This window comes from Haliotis rubra, unplaced genomic scaffold (assembly GCF_003918875.1).
Source record: "Haliotis rubra isolate DU_JTF1 unplaced genomic scaffold, ASM391887v1 Scf388, whole genome shotgun sequence".
In the NCBI taxonomy this organism is placed as follows: domain Eukaryota; kingdom Metazoa; phylum Mollusca; class Gastropoda; order Lepetellida; family Haliotidae; genus Haliotis; species Haliotis rubra.
The window spans coordinates 759,031-774,276 of record NW_025767066.1 but is presented as its reverse complement, the minus strand read 5'-3'; the positions used below and the strand labels follow the sequence as shown (position 1 = coordinate 774,276).

Here is a 15,246-nt window from a genome sequence, read left to right as displayed (position 1 = left end):
GGGTATGGATAATGCAGCTCATATTCTGACACTAATAATAACTATTGATATAGTGTAAGTTGTATGCTTCTCGCGAGGGTAATACGGTCTGATGTACGCCACTTTGTAGCAGTGTCATCCCTCGCCTACCGGCTCGAGTAATCTCTTTGTAGCAGTGTCACTCGAGCCAGTAAGCGAGGGATGACACTGCTACAAAGAGGTGTACATCAGACCGTATTACCCGAGGCAGAAGCATACAACGTATTTATCAAACCGCTAAATGTTAAATGTACAAAACATCATTTTATTTTATGGTAAAATTCGCGACTGACTATATGACATGTAAACCAAATGGCGTCTGCCTCTCGACTGGATTTATATAATCAGTGAAACATATTCTGACAAGCTTAAAACTGCTATAAAAATGGTTAATTATGTTTAAGGTGAGTGTGCAAACCACTCAATGTATAAAATAGCTTAAATAAAGCAGTGAAAGTTGGTAAAATAAATCTGTCCAAAGTGAACACAAAAACAGCTGATCGAACGGTTTTCGAACTCCGGGCACGGCATGCAGAGATGCCAACCCTATTTTGGACCTAAGTGTAATACTTGAGGTCAAAAAGTGTAATTTGGACCTAAAAAGTGTAGTCCTTGTCTGCCGATCGCTTCAAAATGGTACACGTTTTCACGAAAGGAAGATTCCAGACAGAAACACATGTGACGAATCAGTATGAAGCTCCATACATCGAAAATTGTTGGTCATGTGACTCAAAATACTTTAATTCCTTGCGAGTTAATTGGAATGAGTGCGATGCTAAGTGCATTTCTGCACCCCATGCACCTGTGCGTTATAAAACACTTCCCTGTGAAATTTTATCCACTTTATTGATTTTTCGTAAAAGAAGTAGAAAAGCCTAATTTTCGCAGATTAAGTGTAATCAGGTGAGCAAAGAAGGTAACCTCACCTGTTTCAGCTAAGTCTGGTGTCTCCTCTTTAATGACAGTGATTCCTTCTGACACAACATTTGTTCCACTTCGGCTGCTGCTTGCATCATTGTTCTCTGACATCCTAACAAATTCATTTTTACAGAATTCATACAAGCACTGAGCTAGAACTGCCGGGAAACCAGAGTCCAGGAGCTGTTTGATGGCAACTGGCGACTTACAAACTAAGGCTAAAGTGGCAAGTCTTGATTCATCTAGCATCATGTGACTTAATTCTTGCAATGTAATAGGTGGTGAGTTTGCAGGTCTTGGCGGCACATGACTGGCTTCTTTTGAATCATCTGTCATTGTCCCTTGATGAAACTGAAAACTGTCTTTGCAGTCATCTGATATAGATGCATTCATGCTGTGATCAAAATTGATAATTATTCCCATCCACTCAAGTATCATTGTAAAAAAACTCTGGCTGGATGTGGCAGGCAGCACACAGAACATAGTCGAGTGACTTCTTCAGCAGCGAGTCAGATGACAGCATTGTAGACCATTCATATAAACAGCTGTCAACAGAGAAAGCAACAATTATCTCAACAATTATAACTCCACTGATATCCATAAATAACTGGGGGGGGAAACTCATTTACTGCAATAATTTAAGTCATGGTGAACTGAACTCCTAGAAAAGAGAAGGATAACCTGAGGTGGTCAGTGTGGGATGGAGAACGAGGTGGGGATAGGGTGAGGTTCACTGAAAATTTAGTGATTTGTGAGTGTAGCCTGACAACTTGCAATGCAATAAGTATCACAAATCTCGTACACAAACCTGTAGAAGTTACTGATTCATTGAAGACAGTCCTCCTTGGGTTACAATTAAGCATTAAAATGTCCATTTTAAAAATCTACAACAGTTTTTGTCTTGTAAGACCACCCCTACAGGACCCCTGAGGGCCCCCTACAGCCAAGAGCAGGTAACTCGCGCCGTCTACCTCAAACCTCACTTTTCATGCTGAACGTATCAGACAGAATGTGGGGAGACGGGGAGACGGGTGGCCGTACCCCAAGGAGGACTTTCTTCAAAGAATCAGTAACCTCTACAGGTTTGTACGATTCTTTTTCAGAAGAAGTCCTCCTTGGACAGACTCCCAAAGACTGTGAGTTGGGAGTGGCATTCTGTCTGGAAACACCTAAACCAGTGTTAAAGTGAAATCTACAACCGAAAAGGTGATAGAAAAACACACTTACCCAGTCACCTGACCGCTGATGTCAATCAGGCGGGGGAGTGGCTTGGGCGGGGAATAGAACGCCTAAGCTCACATGTCGATTGGCTAATTTTATTATAAACCCGTACATAATATCCCAACCAGCGAAGCGTGGCGAGAGGAATAAATGGTAGGGAAAACTTTAAAAAAACACACATGGTAAATTACCACCACCGATAGGATTGGAAGGATGATAAAAACCAACACCAGTAAATGCAAATTACGTAATCTCGAAAGCTCACTCAGCTAGAGAGTTACGACTCTGTCCACTGTGGAGAACTGACTAGCCAAACCGAGTACACTCATCTGAGTGTTTGTCCAGTTTATAATGGCGGATGAACATACTCAGTCAGCTCCAGACAGATAGCCGCAGAGCAGATCTCCTTAATGGGCAGGGCCATGGCATACACCATCTAAGTGGCCACTGCCCTAACCGAATGAGCTTTCAAACCTTCGTGTGGAGTTTATGAATGTAGCCCATACAAATGGCACCTAGATATGGTCTGCTTGTTCGCCTGCAGACCTGCCTTACCATCGCCATAACAGCAAAACATCCCTACAGATCATTTGAGCCTTGAGAGTCTTACGGATATCAAAGACTTGAGCACGTCAAAGCGAGGTACTGGACGATGGAGGCTTTGTGAAAGCTGGGAGCTCAATAGGCACCGTTACCTGAAAGGAGCCTGCGATCTTAGGACGATAAGAGTCTGGCAAGCGAATGCTGACCCTATCCTTATGGTCAGCTCAGCATTGGCTGCCTTCCAACTTAACAGCTGGAGGGAGAGAGCCGATAGATCAAAAAAGAGAAGACCGGACATCCAATCAAGAGCGACTGACAAGTCCCACAGGGGACCAATCCGCCAGAAAATCGGACGGATTCTGTCCATGCCTGCTAAAAAGTGCTGCACCAGATAGTGCTGTCCTAAGACAACCCTGTCGGTAGGCATGTGAAAGGCAGAGATAGCCGTGGAGTAGCCTCGGATAGTAGACGTGGTGAGACCGGCCTCTAACCTAGACTGCAAAAAATCCAATATTACGACTAAATCCGTAGAAAAGAGATCAGCAGAGGAACAGAGGTAACAACATCTTCATTCTTAGAATTTAAACCCAACCTATCTTGTGAGAATACTCATCACTGAAAGTGAGTGGCAAGCGCTCGGAGTAACCAGTTGTCCAGGTACAGGTGACAACACCTGCCCTGAGACCTGGCTATTTGCGCCTGCATCAACATTAGTTTGGTGAACACCCTCGGCACCGTGGAGATGCCGAAGGTGAGTACTCAAAACTGATAGCACTTTCCGTCGAAGGACTACCTGGGGTATTTCCTGTACTCAGGGTGCATCGGGACATGAAGGTACGCGTCCTTGAGGTCGATTGATGTGAGCCAATCCCCTGCCTCTACAGATGAGTTCACTGAGCGCAGTGTCTCCATCTTGAAGGTCGGTACCTCTATCATGTTGTTCAGTCCTTTGAGATTTAGAATAGGTCAGAACCATTCCTTTTTGGTGACCAGGAAATAAGTGGAATAAAATCCCACTGCTTTCTGTCCCATCGGAGCCATCTAGATGGCTGCCTTGTCCAGTAAAGACTGGACCTCTGCACGGGGCGCCTCCGCTTTCTCCTCTGAAAAGGCTGTAGCCTAGGTGAGGTGAGGGGAGATGAGATTGGGTTTAACGTCGTGCTCGAGAATATTTCGCTCATATGACGATGTGCATGCGTGTGTATGTGTATGTGCGGCTGCTTGTACTAGCCCAGACTGAAGCTGTTTTTTATAGTGCTAGCCCACTGAGATACCATGCCGCAGTGAAGCATGAATACCCCACTCAGACACATTATACAGACTACGAGCCGACCAGTCCTTGTTGTACCCATTAATGCCGAGCGCCCGGCAGGGACCAACAAGTACCATGTTTTAACGTCTTTTGGTATGACGCGGTCGGGGATCGAACCCGCGACCTTCTGCTCTCCGTGCGGAACTTTAGCCTAGGCCAAACTTTACCCCCCTAGGCTTAATCTTCCCCGGGGAAAGTTTGTCCTTGGCCAAACTTTCCCCATCCTTGAATCAACTTTAAAGGCTACTTGTTTCAAACCCTTGTTCTTATTTCAAAAGGGGGAGATTCTGGCCCTTGACAACGGCACCGACAGACACTAGGACAGAACCTGTGTTGCCGGAGCCAAGCCGAATACCGGAGCTGGAGCTCGGGCCGGAGACAGTAGCTGTGTGGAGGCCGTCCCCCAAGCCAAGACTCGGGTTAGGCACCCCCCCTTGAGGATTGTCCCACACCAGAGCCGAGGCTCGGGTTGGGAGGACCTCCGGCTAAAGCCATTTAAATACAAAACACGTAATGTAAAGCAGAAAAAAGGCAAAGATGAAACCTTATATATAGGGATGAGTAAATTGAGTGTGATACAAAACGAACACCTTAACAAAATTACCCAGCCATGACTTACACAAATTCACTAAAAAAGAGGGAATTAAGGCAAGCCTATGACATAATATGCAAGCATAACTCCCTACTACAAGCTAACATAACATGTAGGAAGGAACAAAGACTGCACAGGCCGCCATTTTTCTTGCCACATTGCTGGAAAACAGCGAAACCCTCGGACAAGTTGCAACAAATTATGAATAAAAATATCAATATGTGAATTCCATCTAATGCCTGTATGTAAAGAAAGGAACCATACATACAGTAGTTCACCCTTTTTCACTCATCTTGTAGATTGTGAAGAATTCACTTCAGTGAACACCACACACGTCTTTCAGTATGAACGACAGCATGAAAAGTGAGGTACGAGGTAGATGGCGAGAGTTACCTGCTCTTGGCTGTAGGGGGCCTTCAGGGTCACTGTGGGGGTGGTCTTACAACACAAAAACAAGTTTTTTGTTTTGTAAATAATTTTATTTAAATATTTTTACAACTGTCATATATTTCTAAAATGGACATTTTAATGCTTATATGTACCCCAAGGAGGACTTCTTCTGAAAATGAATGACTGATTATACCTCTGGTATCTCAATACACCATAACAAATAGTTAAAAATACTGAAATCAGTTAAATACATATTTTCAAGCCTAAAAGGTAACCAAACTAAAGAGAAGGAGCATCAGACATATTCATGATTTCCACCACATCCTCATGTTTTGCCATGCTTACAGGTGTCACTAAACTACTTATTTTCTATTTTCCCCAACAATTACAGCCTGTGGAGAAGTGTGTACATACCAGTAATACATGCATACAATGCATTTTCTTTCCCCCAACCCCAGCACCATGAGAATGTAACATCAGAAATTGATTACAAATTCATACTGAAGTACCTAAGTAAAAACCCTCAACAAACTACTTGTCAATGAAAAGTGTTCATCTGGACTAATGTTTGTACTCTATTATATTTTTTTCATTCAAATTTTCATTGATATAGTTCAATGTTGATGAAATTTTTTGTGAACTTCTCAATTGCTCGCACCAAGTCACTGTTGAAACCATCCTTATTGACAGAGAATAGATACATGTATCTCAAATGCCATACTTTGACCGATTAAAAGACATATCCATTGTATTTTGATGTAAATGTGTTTTCACAACTAAAATAGCCAGATCGTGGGAAATGTCACATGTTGAATATCTGGTAATAAATGGAAGTGCTTTGCTTATTAGTATCACAATACAAATACAGTCGATCACCGTTGTCACGATATTCATGGGACCAATAAAAAATATCGAGTTATCCAAACTTCGAGACATCCGACCTGGGCATATCATCACATTTCACTATTCTCAGTATGTTTTGATTCGAAACTATAATCCGTTATCTGTAGTGTTTAGTCGTAACAGTGAGTACTTCTTCATTAATTCCTTCTTAGCTAATCCTAATTAAATAACAAACAAGTGACACCTTCAACTCAATTAGCCCTAATTAGTTTACACTACCACATCCCTTTGATTCATGCCGCACTGTGTGCAATCGTTTGGAAACAACCTCAGTTCACAGGGATACTTGCCCATGAAAGGTAGGTGAATATCAAGTTTCTTTGCAAATATCAAGTTAAAAGGGTAATTTTGCTTGTTGGGACCATGAGATTATATCGAGATAACCGAAATATCAAGACATCCGTATCGAGCTTGAATAATGATCAATCATGAAGGATTTTGCTGGGACCAAGATGTTATATCGAGACAACCGAGATATCGAGTTATCAGAGTTCGAGACAACGGTGCTCGACTGTATACAGTAATCCCCGTACTACAACATTACCACTGGTTTCAGCCCTTTAACCAAGTTGTAGTTTTATGTGGTTGATGACAACAGTACATGCCTCTTACGTACATGATCTGTACCACTACAACTTTGCCATACAGGTTGCATATCACAGATAGGTTAACAAATACTTTCCAAAGACATTCTATCAGGCGACTACTGACCTGACCAGGTCTATTGTGATGATGTCAGCCAAGCCATACTGTACTTGGAGTTCTTGGCTCTGCCACAAGACTGCAGCAATACAGTGAACATGAGCTGGTGCTGGGTTAGGCAGAGTGCTGAGCCACATGTATCCACCTGCTTCTCTTCCGGAATCATTACCTCCTCCTGCATTCTTTTGGACAGCCTGTTGACCACTGTCGCCCAGCCATTGTAATACAGCCTGCACTCTAACATAAAAAACTTGCAATCGTAGTAAGGTTTTCTTTGAAAATATATTATTCATAAAGTTTAGATGTTATGTTCTCAACTAAATAATACACAAAGACCCCTAACATAAATTAACAAATAAAGCATACACAATTTCCTCTTGAAAAATACCCATTTAAAAGTACCCATATTTTTTAACAACCTTTCAAAGAACAGGAACCTTTGAGTTAATATTTCCACTTGAAAGTATTCAAAGGGAAGCCTTCATTTCCAAGTTTCTATTTGTTCCAGGGAGAAACTTGGAAATATCGCCATATACTGTATATTAAGATTACAGTAAACCATGAAATTAATGCATCACGAATTTAATGCGAGTGCTAGGGTCTTGTCTAAAATGCGTCACGAAATTAATGCAACCTCAGGAATCTCTGTTGATGATAAAATGTCACACCCTGAATATTTGATGTTGTTAATTTTCTTTTCACACTTGTTATTTACCAAATAACCTGAATTGATCTTGTTAAGCAATGAATGGAAATGAGCTGACGATGTTTAGATTACGCTGCCATGTTTGATCACGTGATTGCTTGCTACTACTTGTCTTATGACAACATTTATAAATGTAATCCGACTTGAAAGACTTTTGATTTCAAAGGTGAACAAAGAACGCGAAATGATCCTGCATGGTTGGAGAATGTCCGGTCTGGCTCATGTGCTTGAGTGACTTTAAACAATGACCAGTGATTGTAACCAGTCATAATTACATGTAACTTGAGATACCTGTAATGAGGAAGTGACCTATATTGGTGTAATGTGTAGTGTCAACATTTCCGCTATTGTTGCATAATTTGCCAATGAATATGTTTAATGGATATCAGTTATAGTCATGGAAATTAGTGCTCATTTGTCATTTAATTTTATGAGAGATGTGTAAATTGTTGTTATATTCTGTATTGTTAAGATGAATGCTGACCTGAATACAATAAAGACGACAAGAGAATTACTGTTTCTGTCTTTCATTAAGTTTTCAAAAGCAGACATGGTCAGACTGAAATGTGTCATTATAATAATGCGAGAAGAGTACAGACGCATTTTTCGCATTAATTTCATGATTTACAGTACATATCCTACATCATGTAGTGCACTTTTCAAAGTTCTTTATACTGGAGGGGAAATGACCATGACAAAACTTTCTAGGTTCTTGTTTTATCATGCTATTGCTGTAGGCAGTCAAAAGAAGTCCCTTCAAAGCATGCATCTTGCTCTTGGTTGACCATGTGACTCCAAACTGTAGTCATTCTCTGCTGTGTAGTCGGAAACAGTCGACAACCATGAGATGACCTGGTCAGTTTAAACTTCAGAAATCCTAGGCATCAGTATAACAAACTTGTGATGAAAAACTTCTGAAAAATGCTTAGCTATACTTTAATGAACTTCCCAGGGATTGGGTAATCCTGAGTTTCATGATTTAACACCGTATCATTGTCAAGGGGAAACGTCTGAAAGTCAAAGCGTTGTAAGGCCATTTGCAGATCCTGATATCTTTGATCCCACAAATCCAGTAGGGTAGGACAAGGAGGGATCGACGAATCCATATGAGGGGATCCTTGTGCAATGCTTTGTAGTAGCCAAGTCCGGCCTATGTAATATCAGACAAAAGGGTTTGTACAGATTATCAGCCATCAAATTTAAGGCCTTTTTGGAGCTTTTCAAGGCCAAATAAACAATTGTAAGACTCCATAGAAACATATATAAAACAAAAATAGTTGAAAATACAGGAGGTTGGTCAACTATGGGCCTGACCATAAATGGAAAATAACTCTTAGCTACATTGCTGCGTTGGGAAAATGGCAATACGGTCCATTTTATGGCTTAAACAAATTTCAGTTTTTTCAACGACAACAAAGACTAGAAGGCCAGAGGGAACAATATGAGGAAGAATCAACGATGCTGGCACAGGAGAGATAGTCAAACCAGGCAGGGTCATCGGAGGTTGGTTCGACAAAGATATGGCATAAATCAACACAACAAGGATCAATGAAAAGTAGGGTAACAACGAAGCCAGGGGGAAGATTGTGACAGGAGATTTGTGATAGGTATGATTGATGAAGCAGTCATGAACATATTTGGTAGAAACGTTGACATTTTTGGAAACAGAGGAATCCAATCTAAGTAGCTCCTGAGATAACTGAACCACCAGTAGGGATGGATGAATCTAGAAGACAGATGTTCAACAATAAAGCATTATCTGACCATGTAGGGTGTGGCAAGTGTTCCAAGGAACAACCGGTCTTCATGATTGATCGCTGAGACTTCTTGAAGATGATGGGCCAAACTCTCTGAATGACTTAAATGCACAATCTTTTGTTCCATGCGAACAGGCACGTATTAGGCCACAAAATTGTCGTCATCCAAAGTAGTGCAGTGGATACAGCAATCTGCCCAACTACACAGGCCCTGAGAGTCGCTACAGGCTGTGTGCGGATATGTGCAGGAAATGAATGTAAGAATGTGATACTCTAATATGGTCCAGCAAGGTACATCTAATTGCCTTGCCTTTGCCTTGTCTGATGATAGATCTTGCATAGCCTATGTCACATCACTGTTTCCACTCCAAGGTTGAAGAACAAGGGAAAGTGCACAACATGAGTGAGTGAGGGAGTATGGTTTTACGCAGCTTTTAGCAATATTCCAGCAATATCACGGTGGGGGACACCAGTAATGGGCTTCACACATTGTACCCATGTGGAGAATCGAACCCGGGTCTTCAGCATGACGAGAGAACGGTTTAACCACTAGATTACCCCACCGACCGCACAACATGAGAAAGGGTAAGTTTAGAAATAACTCAAACCTGACATTCCAGATTCTTATTGTGTGCCTGGTGTCTATTATACACCATGCACTTCCTTGAGGAAATATGGTATTTGTGGTTGATAGGTGTACGTTTTTCAGAAAAAATAAGTTATTTTAAAACATTAATTGTTTGGAAAATTCCAAATACAAGAAAAACAAGCATTGTCACTAAGGTGACATAATCCCCCGCTGCAAATTATCAAATCAAACAAAAGTAATGAAAGTGAAGGTCGTAATTTAAGATGAAGTTAAATGTAAACAAAAACAAACCAGTCAACCTCTCTTGATATCTTGCTCTGTAGTTGTTCAAACCAGAGACCATATAATAGATAATCTATTATATGGTCTCTGTTCAAACACACAAATATTTTCAAGGCTCACTTTGACCTTGACATGAATGTCTTAGTGTATGAAATATGCAAAAATAGTAATAAAGAAATTGCTTATTGAAAATCATTCAAGGGAAGTCTTGAAAGTCTATTAAGAAAATCCAGTGAACTGTTCTTGAGATATCTCGCTGACAATCTTTACATGCAGGTTAACATGCTGAAGTCTTCAAAGTGTCGCCGTGACCTTGAACATTAAGTGAAGGTCACCAAAATCGACTGGACCTTGCACCTTCCCCATATGAAGCTTGGTGTCAAATATGAAGAAAGTCCAGTGAATGGTTCTTGAGATATCTCACTGACAATCTTTACATGCAGGTTAACATTAGTGGTGGCCCGATGAATTGAAATAATCGAAGATTGGTCGCAGTGACTAAACGACCAAGCAATCGAACATGTTTTCTCATAATCGAACACAACCAATCTTGGAACACTTCTTTGCATTAACAATATTTTTCACAAGGCTGGTTTTGTCTGTGTCATTAAATTTACATTTCATAAGCACTACAAGCTAGTTCCAAGTCATGATTGAATTTATCTTAAAGAATCCAGGAAATCTGTGTTCCTAACATACTAATCATCCTTTAAATATGCAAAATTTGTGAATGGATTTTGTGCAATTTGCAAAAACCCAAATTACTACATGTTTTATCTTTATTTTTTGTGTGTGCATTAACAAAGATAACAGGAACATTTGATAAATGACGCTAACCAATTATTTTCGATGATTGATCGGTTGTAATGAACCAATCATCAAATATGAGATTTTAACCAATTCCCAACACTAGTTAACATGCTGAAATCTTTAAAGTGTCCCGTGACCTTAAAAATTAACGGTGAACGGTTCTTGAGATATCTCGCTGACAAGGGTAAAACGTTACAGTCCCCTTGTGACCTTGAAATGAAGGTCAAGGTCACCAAACCTGACTTGGACCTTTCTTTTACTGTGATGAACCTAGGTACCAAATATGAAAAGAATCCAGTCAACGGTTCTTAAGATATTCCAATTCGTACGTACGAACGGAGCCTAATACTATATCCCCCGCTTCGTGCTAAACGTGCGGCGGGGAAAAAAATTAGGTTAAATTACACACCTGATTACAGTTAATATTTATTTATAAGGGAATACCTCCTGTATCATATGAATGTGGTTTTATACCTTGCTTTTGTCCCTGAATCCTGCACCATTCCCAACTGATAGAGCAATTCCACAGTTGATTCACTGGCAACTCCACTAACTTTACCAAGGTATGGATGAGCATCTGGAAAAACACACAAAAGAACTCTCAAATTCTTGAAATGCTAAGTGGTCCCAAACCTATGAAACAAAATTAGGTATGTATTTGGATATGCTACATATATTTCTCTGCTAGCTCTCAATTTCCTGGCAACATGATGACCTTTTTCAATCTTGTGTTCATATTATATGATTTGCAGGGATAACTTTAGCACTATTATATTAATACAAAACCAACCAAGCCAGTAAATTTTATATAGGAAGTCATCTGTCAGCTGGCATGATCAATAAGTATCTTTATATTTCTGGATTTAGATGAAAATAAAGATAAATTAAGGGTATAAGTTTGTTTTTTCCTGGAGTTAATATATCATTAAACCATCAATTGATTTTTCATCAGAATAACTTCAGGCAATCATTCTTTCATTGTAATAAATTTTCATATTCACTTGTTTCTTCATGACATTCTCAATCCCTTTTGACAATAATGAGTCAGAATGAGGCCCTCATCTAGCTAAAGCAGAATTGTTAAAAAATCACGATGACAGACATGTCTTTTGCTTTTGCTGATGTAGCACCATATGAATGACGTGTATAAATAAAATGAGTTTGGACCAAACATTCCTGTACCTAGTGGTATATATTTCATCTCAGACCTCTGAATTTTCAACCCCACGGCTAAGAAGAGGTTACTCCAATGGTAGTTGAATCTTGGAAACCCTTAAGATTAGGGTTATGACAAGGAACCCTGGACTTTCATTCTTAATTTCTCTATTCTGTTTTGACAGATGCCTTTGACCCACCTCCCACAACTAAGCTTTGTTTTGTGCCAGGTTCAAATAAAGCAAATTTGATTGAAAAAGCTGCATTAGCATCTGTACCTGCCCTAACTTTGTTGCACACTGCATACTATTCAGACCACCTGATGTCAAAAAGAATCATCTACCCATAACATTATTATCACCCCAGAAAACACTTGTTCGGCAAGAGAAATTAAACAAGTGTTCAGTTTTATGTTTCAACATTCACATGATCAGTTTGACAGAGCTTTACGGAATGTGTGGTTCATGGTCCTGTATATCAAAGCCCTGAGTGAACCATGAGGCAGAGAGAGCCTGCCAACAAGATTTATTTTCAAAGGCTGTCCCTCAACTCTTCCAAAATCTGCAGTACCGAGGCTAGCAATGAACTGAAAAAAGAACCATATTTCACATACTGTTCCCTCTGGCTAATGGAGGACTGCTCAAAATGTTATCAATGAGAGCAAGTCCCATAGGTAGAGAGTGAAGACCAATCTTGAGCAGCACTGCCTCAATCTTAGGTGTGTAGATAATAGCGGTAGGTGACACAAGGAGGGAGGCACAGGTGGTCAGAAGATTTGGTGTAGAGGCTGCTGCCGCAGCAACACGGTCTTCCACATCATCAAATGCTGTCAGACAATGGTGGAGAAGACGAATCCAACCAATGCTGAAAAGGAAAAAACAATTGAAACAACAATTGTAACAATGATAAAAACAGGAATCAAACATACCATATACTCAGCCTGGTATGACCGTGTGCAATTAGTGTGCTCAATTAAACAGAGCACCACAGATCACCATGACACTAAAACCAGTACCTATCTGACCTTTCATGTTTGCATTTTGAAGAAGATGGAGAGGGGGAGAGAGGAGAGAGCAAGAGAGGAGGAAGGAAAAGGAAGAAGAGAAAAGGAAAAAAGACAAAGGGACTCCAATTGCATATGCCCTTCCCACTGATATCATTGTAGGATGTACATAATTAATTTTGAGTGAGTGAGTTCAGTTTTATGCCGCTTTTAGCAATATGCCAGCAATATCACGGCAGGGTACACCAGAAATGGATTTCACACATTGTACCCATTTGGGGAATTGAACCCGGGTCTTCGGCGTGACAATCAAATGCTTTAACCACTAGGCTACCCCACCGCCCCTCATTACTTCTGAGCTAGAAAAACCAGAGCTTGAGTAAACTATCCATGCCATCGGGTTCAATGACACACTATCAATAAGGTCACACACTGTGAGCAATTTGTCCTCATTATGGGATATAAATTATAGCATTTATGACAATAAATACTCATCCAGTTACGGCATGTTGCAAATTCCTTCAAATTGTTTATCACATGACCCTACATAAAGCCACTCACATCCCCAATCAGTTTTCTATTGACTGCAGCTCATAGCCAATCTTCAGACAGAAGATGGTCAGGAGTGGGCTATTGTATCAGGCTAAGTACTTAACATCGTAAATACAATAATTTATGCAAATTAATTTTCATCCTGATAATAAACATTGCAATGTATCCTACTGTATGATGGCCAGGTCTGGATATGGCAAATGTCCTCAGCTACCCAAACATAATGGGCTAGACTTCATTGTGGATGCCATCAACATATAAACTGTACTATCCTATGCAAAGCTGTGCTCTAGGCTTCAGTACCTGTACAGTAAACAACATTCCAGGTTTGGTGGACAGTACAGCTAAACTGAAAGTATAAACCCATTGTCCATAAGAATAATCACTTAAAAAAACACACAAAAACAACTGAATATATAAGTTTATTCCAGTTCCCTTAACATGGTCATGGACCCATCTAAATCAGTAAATAACAATAGCCTTCACTTAAAGATACCGCAGACATTACTTGAATAAGTATTGTTTGTCCTAAAAACAACCCACTTCCATTATGAATAATTGAGAGTATTAGGTTATAATGGACACTACATCATTAATCACAAGTGGATTATGTGCTTTCTAAGGGTTCATTTCCACTTTGAAAATATGGTCATGTTCAACAACAGTCAGCACTTCCTAGATATCAAGCAATAGAAGGTAGTGTCTCTGAATGCACCAGTCAAGTGGGAAAGTTCGTACATGTATCCACTACTGATCCATGCTATTTCTGTTCACTGAATGTAGAAGCAAAAGGACCAGCAAAGGGTTGGGCCAACATTGCAGGCATAGTTGGAGGTTAGCAAACAGAAGTTGGTGATAATGAAGTTCAACTGCCCAAAACACCCTTTGATGATGTCTGCATCAAAAGCATTAGTGGGAAAGCAGACACAAATGTTTATATCTCATTCTGATTTAGGGAGGTGGGCGGCAATATTGAACATTATCAATAATGATAAAAATTCTTAGAATACTACCTCTCACATTTGAAGCCTTTCTTACTGAAACTGTGGCCCAACACAAAATAAAAGGAAAATAACCATAAATAACAGTGACAAAGTGTTAAGTGAAAGGTCGCATCAGCTAACCTTTGAACTGACCAATCAGAACATAGCTTACCATATCATGAAAGTTAACATTCACACATACCGTTTGAACTTTTACCTCGAAAACATTTCTACTCGAACGGTTCCAAATGCTATTTTCCGCACGATCGCCTCTGAGTGATACACATGGAGGACACCATTATTCACAACAGCGAGTAAACAGTCGCTGAAAATGGCGTTTTTGTCAATATTCCATGACAGGGCTCCAGATAAGGGCCGTATCAGCATATGTACGGATACAAAATGTGCACGATATGGTAGGAAATAATTTAGAAAACGTAGCAGATACGCACTACAGCAATGGTGTATGGTCTTAGAATCATATTTATCTGAAAAAAAAGTATTGTTTTATAGTATATTGACCTGTTTACACAAGAGTACCAATGTTGTGGTGCATATATGAAACGAAACACAAGATTAGTGATACTCCATTAAATTCCATTAAGTACTCTAAATGTACTCTTAAGATTTTCCAGTACTCCTGCATTGAAACAGTAAGGAGTACGTACTCCTGATGTTGAAAATTTATCTGGAGCCCTGTCATGATGTCATCTTGTGGAATTATAAGCTAATAGTAACCATGTCAACAGAAACCCCTAAGTGTATATACTGCAGGTCAAATATCTGTGTTTTTTGTGAATTTTCTTTTGT

At 40.0% G+C, this 15,246-nt stretch overlaps 1 protein-coding gene across 1 annotated transcript in view; it reads right to left on the bottom strand.

Moving 5' to 3' along the window:
* The window catches only part of LOC124286617 (baculoviral IAP repeat-containing protein 6-like), a 242,018-nt gene that overhangs the window by 58,891 nt on the left and 167,881 nt on the right, over positions 1-15,246 (bottom strand). Inside the window, 5 exon segments of the mRNA XM_046722998.1 lie at positions 945-1,383; positions 1,385-1,481; positions 6,609-6,836; positions 11,218-11,320; positions 12,512-12,762. Of these exon segments, the coding sequence (XP_046578954.1) occupies positions 945-1,383; positions 1,385-1,481; positions 6,609-6,836; positions 11,218-11,320; positions 12,512-12,762 (1,118 nt within the window).